General features: G+C 34.7%; 2 protein-coding genes across 3 annotated transcripts; both read right to left on the minus strand.

Annotated features, from left to right (window-relative positions):
• Positions 1-5750: 5750 nt before the first annotated feature.
• LOC144565608 (caffeic acid 3-O-methyltransferase-like) lies at positions 5751-8647 on the minus strand. The gene is made up of 5 exons (XM_078315408.1): positions 8332-8647; positions 7792-7982; positions 7134-7444; positions 6463-6527; positions 5751-6240 (listed from the first exon to the last, which is right to left on the minus strand). The coding sequence occupies exons 1-5, from the start codon at positions 8563-8565 to the stop codon at positions 6025-6027; spliced, it is 1017 nt and encodes a 338-aa protein (XP_078171534.1). The 5' UTR covers positions 8566-8647; the 3' UTR covers positions 5751-6024.
• A 2340-nt stretch (positions 8648-10987) lies between these two features.
• On the minus strand, positions 10988-16094 carry NEF1 (no exine formation 1). 2 transcript variants are annotated; one of them, XM_078303956.1, is made up of 5 exons: positions 14755-16094; positions 13866-14437; positions 13312-13531; positions 11562-12899; positions 10988-11308 (listed from the first exon to the last, which is right to left on the minus strand). In XM_078303956.1, the coding sequence occupies exons 1-4, from the start codon at positions 15982-15984 to the stop codon at positions 11568-11570; spliced, it is 3354 nt and encodes a 1117-aa protein (XP_078160082.1). In that variant the 5' UTR covers positions 15985-16094; the 3' UTR covers positions 10988-11308; positions 11562-11567. The 2 variants fall into 2 exon arrangements, with proteins under 2 accessions (XP_078160082.1, XP_078160075.1); XM_078303949.1 differs by having other exon boundaries at positions 10988-11301; positions 14755-16093.
• Positions 16095-17417: the final 1323 nt, after the last annotated feature.

Genomic DNA, 17417 nt, shown 5'->3' on the forward strand with positions numbered 1-17417 from the left:
CTCCAACTATCTTTTGATATAGAAATTATGTTAATATAGAAATCATGTTGAGCAGTTCAGATCGAATATTTGAACATTGAAAACAGAGATAAAAAAATTGTGAGGCATGATGAGACATGAGGTATTTGAACCCTCCTCTTATTATTATAGCATAATTGTCGTAATTAGTATAATTTCAAACCAATAAATTTTAATTTATTATACAATTATGAATTCATTAGTTTATTAACAATTAACTAATCTTGCTTAACATTTAATTGACTAATATTATTAAATTATTATAGATTTAGAGATATTCATGAGTCAATGGCACCAGTTTATCCGATCCGTATCATATCCGAAAACACGGGTAAGGGTAAGATATTTTTTCGTTAGCTTATTTGGTATGGGCAATGATAATGATTTTTTCTGTTATCTTACCCGTTTTCATATAAGATAATTTTTAAAAATAAAATGATATATATATTTGTATCAAGATGATACATGATATAATAAAATTTTGTATTTTATTAAATTTTCATGATACAAATTAGTTGTATTCATGATTATTTTTATCTTTTTTTTCTTGTTTGAAAATATATTTTATCAGAAGTACAAATTGAAATGTCAATAGCATTTTTTTATCCGTTTACCTGACCCGTACCTTATTTGAAAAGACAGATAAGAGTCCAGTTTTTTTTTCATTATCATAACGGATACCGGTATAAAAATGCCTCCATTTAACCCGTATCGTACCCGTAAAATATCCATAATTGTGGACAGATTTGAGGTGGACTTCTAAGATTTTCCACTATTTTGGATTTCGACCTAGACCAACCATTTTCTCATCGGATAGTTCTAATCAAGACAAGCGTCAGTAGCTTCAACCTTCAGGCGTGAGGTTGTCAAAATAGAAACAATGCAAAATTTTCAAGACCATGATAGTCAAATTGATGAATGTTTCATTCTTTTCTTTCTTTCTTTTTTCTTTTTTTTTTGTTAACTTGATGAAAGCATTAGTACTAGCTTCAACCTTCAGGCGTTAGGTTATCAAAATAGAAAAATGCAAAATTTTTAAGACTAGGATAGTCAAATTAGTGAATGTTTAATTCTTTTTTTCTTTTCTTTTTATTGACTTGATGAAAGAATCAGTAGCTTCAACCTTCAGCGTTAGGTTGTCAAAATAGAAACAATGCAAAATTTTCAAGACCAGGACAGTCAAATCGATGAATGTTTAATTCTTTTCTTTCTTTCTTCATTCTTCTTCCTTTTTTTGTTGACTTAATGAAAGCATTAGTAGCTTCAACCTTCAGGTGTTATGTTGTCAAAATAGAAACAATGCAAAATTTTCAAGACTAGGACAGTCAAATTCGATGAATGTTTAATTCTTTTCTTTCTTCTTCCTTTTTTTGTTGACTTGATGAAAGCATTAGTAGCTTCAACCTTCAGGTGTTATGTTGTCAAAATAGAAACAATGCAAAATTTTCAAGACAAGGACAGTCAAATCGATGAATGTTTAATTTTTTTTCTTTCTTTCTTCTTCCTTTTTTTGTTGACTTAATGAAAGCATAAGTAGCTTCAACTTTCAGGTGTTATGTTGTCAAAATAGAAACAATGCAAAATTTTCAAGATCAGGACAGTCAAATCGATGAATGTTTAATTATTTTCTTTCTTTCTTCTTTCTTCTTTCTTCTTCCTCTTTTTTGTTGACTTGATGAAAGCATCAGTAGCTTCAACCTTCAGGTGTTACGTTGTCAAAATAGAAACAATGCAAAATTTTCAAGATAAGGACAGTCAAATCGATGAATGTTTCATTATTTTCTTTATTTCTTCTTCCTTTTTTGTTGACTTGATGAAAGCGTTACTGAATACGTACCAGCTCTATTTTTAACAAACAATACGAGGTCATTTTTTATAGTAAACAATTATTGCTTTTAGGATAAATTTTGTCGGGTAATTCCAGTTTAATTTCCTTTTATGTAACTACTAAATTTTTATTTATTCGAATTAAATCATTTAATTATTTTTTATTTTAAATACTAATAAAATATAAAGTGGCATAACGATTTCATTGGCATTTTAGACAAAAATAACAATGAATGAGTTGATTAAAACAAATAAAAAATTTAATAATCACAAAAAAAATTAGAAATTAAACACGGGACAAAAAAAACAGAATTTAACGTTCATTGCCAAAATTTATCTTGTTTTTACGGTACGGATTTGATGAGCATCAATCCTACTTTTTAGACCCAATGAACTTTATTAATTTTTTTTTTTTTTTAAGACTTGGTAGCGGTTACCGAGTGTATAGTACATTAATGTGATTATAATTTCCATCCCCTAATACAATCATCTAATTAATGCATTTGAAAAATAATATTTGTCCTTTGAACACCATCAGGATTGCCTCGACGTGAGTTTCTACATTTCAGCCACAATTCAACTTCCTCTTTGATCGTACGTACCTGCTAAGATATTAGGTGGAATTTTCTTACCACGAAATATATATATTCATTTCGCTGCCTCCATATGCCCCATAAAACTCCAACAAATCGAGTAGCTCATTGTCTTTTTCGTATTAAAATTTGTGCGCACAGAAATTGAAGCAGATATATAGATTTTAAAGTGAATCACATACGTCTTACTAAAGATCGGATGGTGATTGAGCCTAGAGTGGAAAAAACGTGTCATGCCGTATCATGACTAGTACGTCAAGGGTGGTCACGATACGCAAATGGTCACGCCACATGAGTCATGCCGTACCTAAACGTGCCGTGACCAAACGTTATTCGCACGACTCGCGTTACCATTTAATCATAATTAAGATTAATTTATTTAAGATTCACATTTAGTCAAGATCTAACATTTTTAATTGCACGTGATTCGTGTGACTACATATCATGTTATATTGTGATTAAATCTTTTACATGTCGTATCGTATCGTGCTAAATTTTCTTAAGATGATCACACGATACACAAAATACATGAATTACGGTTCTGCCGGGCCATTTTTTCCACTCTAATTGAGACTATAAAAAAAAGTCAATTCTGTTTTTACTTGCCGCTTTGACTTGAAGCGCCAGGGGAGCTACGGAAAAAGAATATTGACATGTAATCTGAACCGGACCGAAAAGTTTGAAATGACTTCGTACGTGGGAAATAAATCTGCTAAGATCGGAGATCGAATTCTCTGCCCCACAGTCATTATCAGTGGACCCCAGTTTAAAAATTAACAGTGACTGGTCCTCTTTAAGAGTGATTGGCTCCACCCGACAGTGACTGAAGGAACCGAATTTTCCTACATCTCGGAAGGCAGGTAATCTCCTTCAATAAAATCAGGAGGGATTATAGTTTACTACGATTCTAAATTTAATATTTTATTTTTTGAGCTGTACAAATTTTCATAAATATTATTTTTTATGTACGAATTTTAAAACAAATAAAAGGTTAGATTTAGAATCGTAGGACCCTACAATCCCTTTTAGGATCCAGATTTAGTTCCTCGTATGTGACATGACTGAAGAAAATACAGATGTATCCTATATATCGAACTTAGACTTCCGCCGTGCAAATAAATTTACTTCAAATGTTTGCCGTATTTGCATACTCTTGACGCAAATTCGTGTTGTGCCGTATGCTTGTATTATATATAAATTTGTGTCACATGTGTGTTGTACTGTGATAAATTAAGTATTTATTATCATTTTGTATATTGATTAAAATTGTGAAAAATAATCATAATATATAAATAGTAACAATATATTAGTCATGTCATAATAAAACATAATTTAATTGATCATATTTGATTATGTTTACTAAAAAAATTATAAATATAAAAATATGAAAAAAATAATGTTGTAAAAAAAAGATTATCCAAAACTTAAATTGTTATTTGAAATAAATAATCGGCTATTTGATTTTAGAGAAAATTTGTGTCACTCATCAGGAGACCTCTACCGTAACTTCAATTGTCAACAAATTGAAAAACTACGTAAAGAAGCGTACCACCAAGCTAGAAGATTGAATATTCAGCCATTTTTGTTGCACAAATTAAATCACAAAGCAAACTATTCCGACAAGGTTCTAAGAGGTTTTATTATGTTTTTGTGGATTAAGTGATTGAAAAAATAGTTGAAGGGTGAGAAGTTTATTTTATTGATACTTCATATTTTAGCTCTTGGTATGGCGATCTCATCCGAAACAAATTTCGAGGAAAACAAAAGATAAAGTCAGAACAAAATGTTTTTTTTTCTTTTCATGGTCGGTTTTAATGAAAAGGAGGATTGATCTCAGCCGTTCTTCATAAATCAAAGGGTCGAGAACAAATCAACTAAGAATAGTTTGTTTTGTAATTAAAGAAAAAAGTAGGTATATATTTGGTAACAATAGGGTTACAATTCCAACGGTACAATAATTTTACCGTTTTCCTTTGTAATATAATAAATAGAACACTAGGAACTTGTAAACAGAGAAGGAAAAATACACAAGAAATCCATTTCATTGTTTCTCTCCTCTCTTCTATTTTACTTCCTCCTCGTCCTGCATTCCAGGTTGTATAGCTGCAAAGGGAGGTCGACCTCATTAGGTAAAATGAAAAATAATTTGAGAACTGATTCATCTCTCCTAATTTTGCACCAAAAAAAAGCTTAAGCAATTATTTAATTTACGAGTGAGGCTATGGTACTACTCATAGCGCAAATCGGTCCGCACTATGAATCAATATCTTCATTTAAGTCCAAACATTCGATCTGAAACCATTCAATATGATCTTCATGTGAATTTTTTTTCGTGCCTCCACGATGTCTCTATTTTTAAAAACTTTAATAATTCAAAATTTAAAACTTAAAAATTAAAATAAAACCATTGGATATGATCTACATCATTTTCTCTATGCATGTGTAAAAAATTATGACATTTCAATTTTATTTTGATTGTCATCAAGAGCTTGTAAAAAAATGCACTAATATAGATGATTTCTAGACGTTAATTTTTGAACTTATTGATTCACATATAAGCAAAATTGAAATGTAATAATTTTTTACGAGCACATAGAGAAAATAATATAGATCACATCTAACAATTTTATTTTGACTTTTAAGTTTGAAATTTTGAGTTATTAAAGTTTTAAAAAATTGAGATATGATGGAGACACAAAAAATGAAGGCATTTGAACCCTCCTTTTGAACAAAAAGGTGATCAACAGTTTCATACTGTCGATCCTCTTCTAATAATATTACTCTTTTAAAATTTTATTTCTTTTGACCGCAAGAAGATTTTAATTAATTTTAAAAGGTTTTTTATAATTGATTCTGATATGTATGCTTTGCATTTGTTTTATGAGAAGGGTTCAAATGCCTCCATTTTTTGTGCCTCCATCATGCCTCAATTTTTAAAAACTTTAATAATTCAAAATTTAAATCTTAAAATTAAAAAAAAAACCATTAGATATGAACTATATCATTTTATCTATGCACATGTAAAAAATTATGACATTTCAACTTTGTTTTGATTGTCATCTTGAGCTTGTAAAAATGTATACAAATGTGAATAATTTCTAGACGTTGATTTTTCAACTTATTGATTCATATAAAAGCAAAATCAAAATGTGATAATTTTTTATAGGCACATAGAGAAAATAACATAGATCACATCTAACGGTTTTATTTTGACGTTTAAGTTGTAAACTTTGAGTTATTTAAGTTTTTAAAAATAGAGGCATGACGGAGGCACATAAAATGGAGGCATTTGAACTCTCATCTTGTTTTATTGCCACATCTTGTCATAATCTCACTCACAGGAATTCAGCTATACGACATTGAATACATGCAACAATAAACCACATTAGTTCAATCAGATTAAGTGGCGACTTAAGCCATTTATTACAAATTACTTCCGTGTTCTTTAGATGCACACAGGAATGAACCTTATTTGGTTGCAAGCTCAATCCATGTATGAAAAAAAAATCCTATTTTGTCAATTCAATTATGGAAATTTCTCCAAATATGTAGGTGGTATTGAACCCGGAGAAACCGGCTTCTTTCGCTAAGGCGGCGTACTCTTCAGTTGCCTCTCTTTACCTCCAAAGAAAGCCATCATCATAAGATCCATAATGAAAGGATTTTGTGATCTTATGCTCACTTCAGGATTCGTCGGGAGGATTGTTTCCATTACGATCACTTTTCCATTGCTCGGCACGGCATCATAGCAATTCATCAGTATCTTCAAGCAGTGCTCATCCCTCCAATCATGCAGAATGTGCTGTTATTATGTTCATGCAACATTGATTATAATTCAGATAAGATGGAGTCTAAAATTGCTACAAGTCGAATAAGTAAATAATACTAAGTAGATCAGATTACAAAGACTTAAATCTCCCAGATCTTGGTAATTCTAGGCAAATGACCTGTTTTAATTTTCCTGTCATCTGGTATATATCTTCTTTGATCTGGGGGAGAATAGTGAAATTTTGTATATATGTACCTTGAGAAGAATGGCATCCCCATTCGGAACACTCTCAAACATATCTCCACAAACATGCTTCACTCCTCCTGTCCTCCATATCAACCATATCAATAAAATAAAACAACATTTAATTAGTTTATTATTTAAAAATGTCTGCATAATAATATAGAAGAAGAAAAAGAATGAACAAAATCAAGCGATCAAGTGGACTCAAAAAGGCATGAGATCAATGCCCATTTCTTTTTTTGTTTGAAAGAAAGGTGAAGGCCAAGCCTCCAATTCCATACCTCCGTTATTACAATAAATGTTTTCTCTCATCTAGATTTCGAACCCATAACCTCTCATATGAGATACCATGTGCATTTTCCACTAGATCAAATGCTAGTTCTTTGAATGTCCGTTTCTTGAACATGAAACTTTAACTTATTACAGTGATTTAGAACTGAATAACTAGTTGATCAAATTATTAATTCCGGATCTTTACTAAAAGGTCACAAAAAGTATTCGGTCCCAGCACGCAACACTTGCCTCATCGATAGAACGTTCAACTTCTCACTACACCTAGCCCAAAAACCGGTGCCAGGGATTTACTGAAATCCCCCCAAGTAACTATTGTCTTAACTGTCTACAGTTAACTATAAACATATATAATAGCATAAGTATCAGTTTGCACATAGCTTTAACTATACCTTGAATGAGGGGTGCATGGGAGATGACAGAGGGCAAGTCAAAATTAATGGCTTTGATGTGAGTATAAACAGACATGATCATTTGCAATGTTGCGCCAACACCACCGCCTACTTCAACAAGGATATCGATACCAGTGAAGCCTTGGTACCACTCAAGCATCTTCTTTACAGTCACAGTGAATTTAGCTTTCATGGCCCCGTTGAATATTCTACCGAAGTTTTGATCGATGACCTCGTACTCGAAAGGTGCCACTCCATGGGCTTTCTTGAATGGTATTCCTCCCTCCAGAACTGAATCTTTTAATAGGTACCTGTACATAAAAAGTTGACATTCTAGATATATTTTAGTTTCATTTTATGGTTGTTCTTAAAATTCGGTTTCATGGTTTGTTAAAGCGTGCTGATCTTTTACCAGTACATGGACCTACTTTATGATTTTAATTTACTTAAAATATTTTTTAAACATGAGATGATGATCGTGCTTTCAATGTTTCGTATTTGTTATTCAAAAAAATGATTAGCTTTTCAATGTTTCTCAACGCAAGCAGTCAAGCATAAACTTAATTCTTTGATTTGGTGTTGTAAGTACTTAGCAGTCAGTAAGGAATTTATTCTTGTAAACTAAAGAACAATTAAGATAATTAAGATTAGATCTTACAGGGCATTGAAGAAGGCTTGATGCATTCCAAGGTAGATGGCAAAGCCATAATCATTCTTTGTTAAAGTCTTGCAAATTCGCGCTGGTCCATACCGTCTCACCACCTTATTCTCAGCTCCTTTCTCCAAAGTACAATTCACTATATTGAATGACGCCAGTAACCGCAACATTCTGTCTAACATTGTGGCTGCCTAATAGTACAGAGGTTTATAGATTAATATGCATATTTCTGTATGAACAAAATTGAATAATATGCATATTATCTGCGACTTTGTACAATGTAACAATATTATATTGAGTTTTATCCAAGGGTTTAAATAGCGTTTATCGTGTCATAGCGGAACATCTAAAAAAACGACACTATTGCCATATTGCGCCGCTATAGCGCTAATAGCACCATAGCTTTTATGGTCCGAAGACGCTATAGCGGTGCTATTTAGAACCCTGGTTTTATCCATGTAAGATTAGTTGTAACTCTACATATATACCCAGTGGATAATTTGTTTTTGACAATAATAGCAATGACTAAAATTAATGTACTTGAGGATTATGTGTTGTAATCTGCGCCGCCACATCATCGGCAGTCATCGTCAGTTGAGCATCTCTGCAACCCTTGACAAGGATGTCAAGAACACCGAGTTCCATGGCCGTCATGAGCGTCATTTGAAGGATTGGAGTTCCCAACATATTCATGCGAAGAAATTCTATTTCCTCTGCCTCTACATCTGCCGCTGCATCTGCTTTGTTAGGTCTCACTATTTCATTGAACTCCATTCTCTCAGATGCTTTTCTTCTCTCTCTCTGTTTTTTTTTTTTTTTTTTGAAGAAGTAAGAAGAGTATGTTTTTAAGTACAAATACCTCCCTATAGAGTGCAAAAGGAATAGAGCATATCTTTCTCTTGATGAATGAGGGATTTGTGTTATATATCAAGGGTATTTATAGAGCTTAAACATACTAGATTGCGCACATAAATTGGGTAATCATACAATTATTAGAGCATTGGATATTCGGTTGTACTGTGAAAATAATTTTAAAAAGTCTTGATTTGAGAAAGATATTCATGAGAAAGAGAAACAAAGAAAAAAAAAATTAGATAACAAGAAAATTACTTTATGAATCATTATTCTATTTCTTTCACTAAAGAATAAGTAAAATTATTAATCTAAAGGCTGTTACAATTATGAAAATTAGATTCAAGATTTAATTAATTAAATGAAATTCATAAAAGAAGTATATATATATATATATATATATTAATGTCAATTAAATAAAAAATTAAGTTTCGAAAACAAAATAATAGTCAAAACAATAAAACTTATGAAGGTGAAATATTAATCATCAATTTAGCTATAAGGTATTGTGTTTTGTTTTATTTTATTTTCTTGTATTTATTATTAGTTTTGTCACATTAGAGTACGGTTATATAAAACATTTGCTTAAAGTTTCTTTGATCTATTTACCTAATGACACTTTGTAAAAGAAACCAATAGAGTTTAGCCGAGGAAATAGAAAAACTTCTTTGGTCCTACCTAATTATTTACCAACCCTTTGACTTACAGTTCAATTTCTCATGGGAAATAAATCCAATACATGAATGGAAACAATTGATATCCGAACAGCATTTGAGAAAAAATTTCCAATAAATTGTAGAACCCACACAATTTCATGTGTTTGTCTCCGGCTGAACACGAGAGTCAAAAGCAGTGGGCTGCAGCTTCATGCAGCTACTGGCAAGCTGAGAGAGAAAATAAATCTGCCGCAATCCTAAATCCATTGAACAGTACTCTAAACTTTCTGCAATTTCGAATCTAACCATCGAATTTTTTTCGAGAATGCATCTTGAATCAGCTGAGTTTTTTGTACACACACCTCGAAACAGTTCGACAGCTGAATTCGAATTGTAGAGATTTTAGAGTCATTGTTTTCAGACCCTCTGAGAGAGGAAAAAGATTCAAACGAGATTATAACAGAATAAAAGGTCAATAGTCAAGTGGGATAGCTCAACTTTTTATAAGTTTTGATTAATTTACTTAGAACAGCTGTCCCAACTATGTGACATGATCTTAATGAATTTACCAGAAAATTTGACCAAATGATACAGACCTTATGCATGCTTTAGGAGCTATATAATGAACAATTAATATTGGAATTTGTGAGGAAGAAAATTTGAGTTTGTATTACTTGGATAACATGTGTATTAGATTTGGCTCAATCTGAAATCGATTGTTCAGACACGGATAACTTGATAATGTAATGGTTTTTAATTATGGTTTTCAATTACGGATAACTTTGATCGATCGGTGACAAAAGTGTCTCGGTTTTGATTTAATAATTTAAAATGGGATGATATTGATATTGAGGGTTCTAAATACCTCCATTTTTTGTTTTTATTATGTTTATTTTTTGTAAAATTATAATAATTTAAATTTTAAAACTTAAATGTCAAAATAAGTAGAGTTAAATTACCCCATCATACTCCAACATCATTATCTCTATTTTCAAAGTCTAAATAATCGATCTAAACCATTCAACACGATATTCATACTAAATTTTGTTTGGATAACAAATATTAGAATTTTTAGATTTTTTTTACTAATTGTTTAGAGAGATACAAAATCACTATTTTTCATGATCCAGAATATTTTAAAAACAATGATTTTGGACCTATCTTATATAATAGCAAAACATTTTGAAAAATATAAAATTTTGCATTCAAGCACATTTTAATATGAAGATAATATCGAACAGTTTGAATCGACTGTTTAAACTTTAAAAATAGAGAGAACGATGTTGGATCATGATAGGCACAAAATCAATGGGACATTTTAACCCTACTCGTGTTAAATACCCTTAACTCTTTTATGAAACCCCGTACGCATAATTGATTTAAATATAAGGTTCAAATACTGCATTACAAATTGTTGAGAATAAAACCTAATCCTACATAAATAAACCACCTTAGACAATGTGGATAATTTAAGTTGTTGAATACAGGCATACAGCATGTAGGACCCCATTGGTCATGAGTTGATTATCCTAACACCATTGAGGTGGCCATACCTTGTTATATCTCCAAATTATCAGTTCCTAGCAATTTTCTTATAATCTCAAACAGATGCTTGTTCAACAAATATTGGGCAATCAACTCAAAATTAGAAATTGAAATCTGCAGACAGCCCAAGCGAACACAATATATCACTCAAAGAAGAAGAGATGATAAAATATATTGGCCAAGAAGACACAATTTTAAAGAAGGGGATAAAAATACAAAACAAAAAACAAAAAGAAGAGTGGGGGGAGGGGGGTCATTTTACGAACTCTGCTAATATTGTATAGTCTACATGTTTACAAGTTTAAAACACAAATTCCAAAATTATCCTAATCCTGTCTTACAAAACTCACTACACTTCCACCTACAGCTACTAGTCTGACATGAAAATTTAGCAACCTTATTGAATATTTTAGGAAAACAAACCGAGTTCTGTTCTGGACTCTTGAATGACTGTCCCCTACAAACTGTACAATGAAAAAAAAAAATTAAAAACAATAGTAAATGCCTGTCATAATGAAGACAACCTATGTCAATTTAAGGCTTACATCCTCTATCATACTGATTAAATAATGTCCTGTTTGTAGGGTAGAAAGTTCAAGATGAAGTACCAACAAATATTGTTTGTTTACAATAGTAGCAATAAAAGAGAAAGATGAGACCAAACAGAGGCTGATACAGACAAATAAAAATCCAAGCAAGCTTAAAAAGGTAACATACCTAATTTCAGATATATTGCATTCCTGCAATACGTATCCTTCTCGAGATGAGGTATTGAGCAAGTGAATAGATGATCCCTAACAGCCCCAAAACCCTAATTGTCAATACATCAGTTATCACTATAGATGGCAAGTTGAGAGGCATCGTTAGAAGCAACATGGCATCAGTCTGTTTTACATAGTCCCACATAAACCGGTTGAACAATATATGGTTCGGCAAGGTCAGGATCAACAGGGCCAAGTTTTTAACTACAAAAAGCCAACCGGGTCCACCAATGTCCAACCCGCCCCAAGAGTCATGATCGCTAGTCCAGAACACCTCTTCCCAGATCCGGTATAAAGCCACTAGCACCAAATAGCTTGACACCACTATAGTCACAGGGAAGTACCGTTGCCGATCCCCAAAACCAGAAATAATATCTGAATCTTGGTTTAGAAGTAGCAAAATAGGGGCAATAAAGAATATTGCACGGTTTGAACTGCCGGTTAGGGTCATATTAAGAGTTAGACATATGAGGAAGCATAAAATAGTGGAGATGTTTCCAATTAAAGGCATCCATGCGGCCTCAGCCGAGAGTCTCTTGATTGTTAGAGAAGGGGTGGCGGTTTTCCTTCTCTGCTGGAATAACCGGGTTTTGGGCAGTGAGTGCGGTTGTGCCCTACTAGTTTGAGTATTTGAACCAGCCTTTTCATGCAATAGTGCAGCCAGATCGAACTTAATCACCAAGGAAATAAGCATGAATATGGCTGCATATAGTCCCAATAATGACAATCTTGCACCTTGAATGGCCAACATGGTACTAAACCGGTTGGCTTCTTGTTCCTCCTCAGCACTAGCCACAAAACCCTTTGCACGCAACTGTCCTTCAAGCATGTATGTAACTGGGAAGAGAGCAACCAACATGGCAAAAACCCACGGCAAAATCCTAGTGCTACTAGCTGAGGGAAGGTGCGTAAAAACTACAAACACTGAGGCACATGTAACTGTAGTTATGAGAAGTGGGTACAGCATGAGAGCACCAAAAAAGTATTGCACTGAAATGTAAATGCCTAGGGTTACACCAACTGTTATTGAGTATAAGGCACGTAACTCAGCAATGTACTTGATTGGAATGATAGATGTAATCGAAGCCAGGGTGAGAATGACAGTTGAGATGAGGAGCCATGATGGCCAGGTGGGCCCTGCTAAGGTGTAGCCATAGATGGAGATGTCATCGTTTGATTGGTGGGCCATTTGGATCAATTTGGATCTGAAGACCCAAGAGAGAGAGAGGGGGGGTTGCATAGTAACTAATAGGAGACCTGTTGCGATGACTAGCAGAAGGAATCTCTTAGCCAGCTGCACCAATTGTTAGATTAAGAAGATATTCATATGAAGAAAAAAAAAACAATTTAAAAAAATTGTTGGACTGCAGGATTTCCTCCTGGGAAAACCACAGAAAAACATATTTATCAACTGTAAACCCTTCCCTCTTAACTTTATTTAAAAGCCATCCAAATAATTCATCTTTGCTCCTCTTTTATATTAGAGAGATCAGTGAATGAAAGGGTAGTTTGGACACATGTTGAATTAAATGAAGGGAAGTCCATAGTGAAATTACTAGTGTTTCAGAACCATAGAGGAAAATATATCTTAGTTCATGCTTCAGATTCTCATCCACAGTAGGGGTATATTTATTTCTTTCAGGTTTCTGAGTATAAATGAAACTGCAACCATAGTTTAATCCATGATAATAAAAAAAAAAGTTTACCTGAGAGTGCGAGAAATGAAGAGCAACAATAGGTAAGCAGGCTATCCCACTAAGAAGAATATAGGAGCCTAAAAGGAGGCTATCCGAAGGAGGCCTTCCCCGAAGCCATTGTAAGGCTTCAAAAATAGTTTCGAGGCAGAACCAAGCTGAGAGTGCCACCACACCTGCATGTGCATACCCCTGCCACGTCTTCATTTTTGAAACCCCTTTTGATCTATCCCTGACAGCACAGCAAAAAGAGAACAATATTATTTTCAACTCATATCATTTTCTGTTGTTATCTGTTTAGGTTTGCTTGGTTCTTTATTTGAGCTATAATGCACAGAAATTGGATTTCAAAATAGGATTTTAATGTGAAACACAAAACTCAATTCAGGGAGAGACTGCTCTGTTAAACTCCAAAGAGAAAGGCGCCTTTTCATTAATACCAAAAATAAAGTTACGTTCAAATTGCAAATAATCTATAAAAAGGGAAAAGGGGAAAGGATTTTATGCAAATTGTTACCATACTTTAGCTGTATACAAATTTCAAAGGATGGAAAAAAGATGCATACTTGTAAAGCAGTAGAGGAGGAGTTACAGCCAATAGCAATACAGCTGAGACCCAAACAACAGATTTTGATGCAATAAACAACATGGAGATCTTGGAGCAATACAAACAGGTCAAGATCCAGCCTGCTTTGGACCCAATCCGCATATCCACGGACATCCTTCTGACAATTGCCAGACCCAAAAATGTCGTGACAATAACAGCATAACTTGGGTATACCACCTCCTCATCATATCCAAAATAATACATTGCTGCATGGTTAAACAGCTTATCCTCTATGTAACATAACAATAGTGCATGCCCAATAAGGCCTAGTTCCATTATAAACCGAAATTTGAGTGGGAGGAGAGTAAGCCCCGGTACAGCCATGGCTAGCATTATACCCAATACTAGGTACTTTGTCAAGGTTTTCAGAGGCATGGCAGCGAGCCATATGTTAAGATCCCAATAGTTGTGCACCACAAACCATAAAACCATCAAGGTCGCGAGTGCCACAAATGTGAAGTAAGAAGAAATGCTTTTCTTAGTGAAGAATCGTGCAAAGCAGAAACCAGCTATCATGGGAAGGGGAATGAACTGTATCAGAGGGTAACTTTGCATCAGCATATGACTTGGGACCAGTAAATGGTACTTGATGTGATCAGCAATAGCGGGTCCCGTTGAATTAATCAAACAGCATCTGATGAAATTCCCATTTGTTGGGGGTGTTGTATTGATTTAAGTTTATTTATGTTAATCAAACTTTCCTGGTGTATTATATGATTATGAAAGTTTGTAGGGGTGTTTTCATATAAAACAATGTTCTTCCTAGAATAACCCAATGACCATAAATAGATTTAAGGACAATATTTTCATTTAAATGAAGGCAAAGAGTAAATCAGTATCGAACATACCAGTATAGGAAAACCAACAACTATAGCCCCAGCAGCACTAATAAGCATGGTCAATGCAGTAAACGCCAGAGAACTAGCAGCATCACTCACCATGCCAACCATGTGGGCCCCCAGCCCGACAGCTCCACCGAGCATCACCACAGTCACAAGTATATAATTCAAAGGGGGTGGGGCATGCAAGTACTTAGCAAAAGAATGAAAGATAACTCTAACTTCGAGACACAGAACCACCACAATAACTGCAACTGCACCATTTACAACCCTTATGCGATGAATCTGGTGATTATCAGTGGTGACCCACCAGAGAGCACCGCGTGTGGATGCATAAAGTTGAAACAGAAAGGGGATGAAGAAGAGTAACAGGAGTTCACAAACTGAGGACCAAGAAGAGAAAATAGTAGTATGGTGCGATCCAATATGGAAAAGTACTGGCGCAAATAGTATGTATAGAGAGTGAAAGCAGCTTTCGAGTTCACCAAGAATTGCTGGCTCGGCATTTCCCTTTTTAAACGAAGATGTTCTAGGGATTGAAAAGACCCAGTAGAAAAGACATGAAAATATCATGTAATAATATGAAGCATTTGGCATACCAACAGCTGAGACAACAGCCCAAGTGAAAAGAGATGGTGTCGCAATCGGTACACAAGCAAACAGGAGCCTCTCAAGAGCAATTGAAATAGCTGGGTGCTCGATCTGGATCCACCGAAAATTGACTGAAGCCCAAACCCCTATCAGAAATGTGGTCTTGGCACAGAGTAACAGAGACAGAGCTGTCAGAGGGAGCGAAGAGAGGGAGTGAGAAGAAGAAGATGAGAAAAAGAAAGCCACTTGAGAGAGAATAAGAGAGACCCATATGGAGAGAAAGGATGGTATAGAGAACCGAACAGAATCGAAGAAGTAGGCAGCTGCAAGACCAAGTGTGAGAATTGTGAAAACCGCGGTTCCACCTAAGTCTAGAAGGAATAGTGCGGCCGGTACGAGAGCGAAAGCGAGGCGGGAGTTGTGAATGAAGGTGGAGGGGGTGAGCGAGTGGCGGGAGGTAACAGAGCTGGAGGGGGATGGTGAGTGAGAGGAGCGGAATGGAATCGAAGCGGGTCGGGGAGAGGCCGTCGTGCTCCGGCGATCGCTGGAGAAGGAGGAGGACGGTGAAGGGGAAGTGGGGAAGATCGGTGTGCTGGCTGATGCGGAGATGAAGGCGCGCTGGCGCGAGAAGGGGTCATCTGGCATCATTGTTTCAGATTTGATTTCTAGGGTTGGGGTTGGAATTTAGAGAGGCTTTGATTTGATCAGAGAAGAAGTGGAGAGGGAGAAGAAGCAGATGGAGAGATCTGGCAGTCCAAATCCTCTGAAGTAACTCACATTTTGAGTTTAAATCTGGATCGTCCGATCAGAATCCTGGTCAAACCAGCTCAAGATATAATTTACGGGCTTCTATAATAGTCGTTCAGATTCTGATCGTACCGTCCATATCCATACTCAAACTTTGAGTTACTGTAGAAAAACCGAATTCAGAGATCTGGTGTGGTGGTGTGAGGTTGAATGAAGGGTCGAGTCTTAAGCGAGAGGACCTCCGTTGCGAAACACGCCCGCGTTGTTTTTTCCTCTTTTGTTCGTATATCGCATGGATGGTAAATATATGACGGAGCAGTTTTGCTTAATGCAGCGCTCAGATGATAGACTCGAAAGAGCGCTTCATATGTATCGGGCATTGCATGAAGTAAAACATCCCCTGTCAATACATTTATCCGCATGGATGTCAAAGTTGTCAATAGTCAACTCCAGGCTCCAGCTTACTTTAACGGGTACAGACTACCTGAGTTGGATTTGCATCTGATAAGAAAATGATGCAAGGCAAGCGACAAGCCTCTGTCATATTGGGCCATGCTTAACCAATTCACATCTGGTGGACACAAAGCCCAATAATTCAATAATTGAATACTGGATCTCTATATCAGTTGAATAAGGTCCGTTGGATGCTAAGTTAACAGTCTTTGATATCGTTATTAGTTATCCTCCCTACTATAATATCACGCAAATTTTTTTAGGATCCAAAGCTCTATTCACCCAAACAAAATCTCAGCCATTAATTATCTAAATCTCAGCCACTGATCAAAACACACATCAATCTCAGTCTTTAATAAATGATTTTGATTTTATATATATATTTCATGTTGTCAATGATGTAGAAATCTAAATTTAATTAACGACGTATTCACTACATGAAAAGACACATAGAAAAACACAGGCGGCCACGCGTTTTCCTTTCTTTTCTCCACGCGACCACACAGTTTCCTCCTTCCGACGCTTCATTTCAAATTTGTTTAAATTCCGACTTTGGAACTACCGCTCACTGGGCTACATGCTCTGGGCCTATGGTGCTAATTTTTTTTTTGTTTACCATTTTTCTATTTGACTCCATTTCAACACCTCCATTTATTAATTTTTTCATCATGTTTATTTTCTATTTATATTATTTTTGAGTCGCTGGTATCCTTTTATTATTTTTCTTGGTAAATGACAAATGCTTATTAGCTTTCAAGTTTTATTCTGACACATGCAAATTTTTCTTATAAAATTTAAGAATAAGACGAACAAAATTACTGATCAATGTGAATCAGTTTTTTTATTTAGATCTCATAAATAAGAAATTATTTAAAGATGCC

This window comes from Carex rostrata, chromosome 1, assembly GCF_964058835.1.
Source record: "Carex rostrata chromosome 1, lpCarRost1.2, whole genome shotgun sequence".
Classification (NCBI taxonomy): domain Eukaryota; kingdom Viridiplantae; phylum Streptophyta; class Magnoliopsida; order Poales; family Cyperaceae; genus Carex; species Carex rostrata.

Bases quoted from the DNA above. Each gene is read 5' to 3' on its own strand.
- LOC144565608 (XM_078315408.1), bottom strand. From the start codon at position 8,565: ATGGAGTTCAATGAAATAGTGAGACCTAACAAAGCAGATGCAGCGGCA. The intron at 7,445-7,791 runs GTAAGATCTAAT...TTTTATGTACAG, and splicing joins CAAGCCTTCTTCAATGCCCT to GTACCTATTAAAAGATTCAG. The intron at 6,528-7,133 runs GTATAGTTAAAG...GGAGGACAGGAG, and splicing joins CCATGCACCCCTCATTCAAG to GAGTGAAGCATGTTTGTGGA.
- NEF1 (XM_078303956.1), bottom strand. From the start codon at position 15,984: ATGATGCCAGATGACCCCTTCTCGCGCCAGCGCGCCTTCATCTCCGCA. The intron at 14,438-14,754 runs GTATGTTCGATA...CCTCTGATACAG, and splicing joins TTGTTGGTTTTCCTATACTG to TTCATTCCCCTTCCCATGAT. The intron at 13,532-13,865 runs GTATGCATCTTT...CTGTGCTGTCAG, and splicing joins CCTCCTCTACTGCTTTACAA to GGATAGATCAAAAGGGGTTT.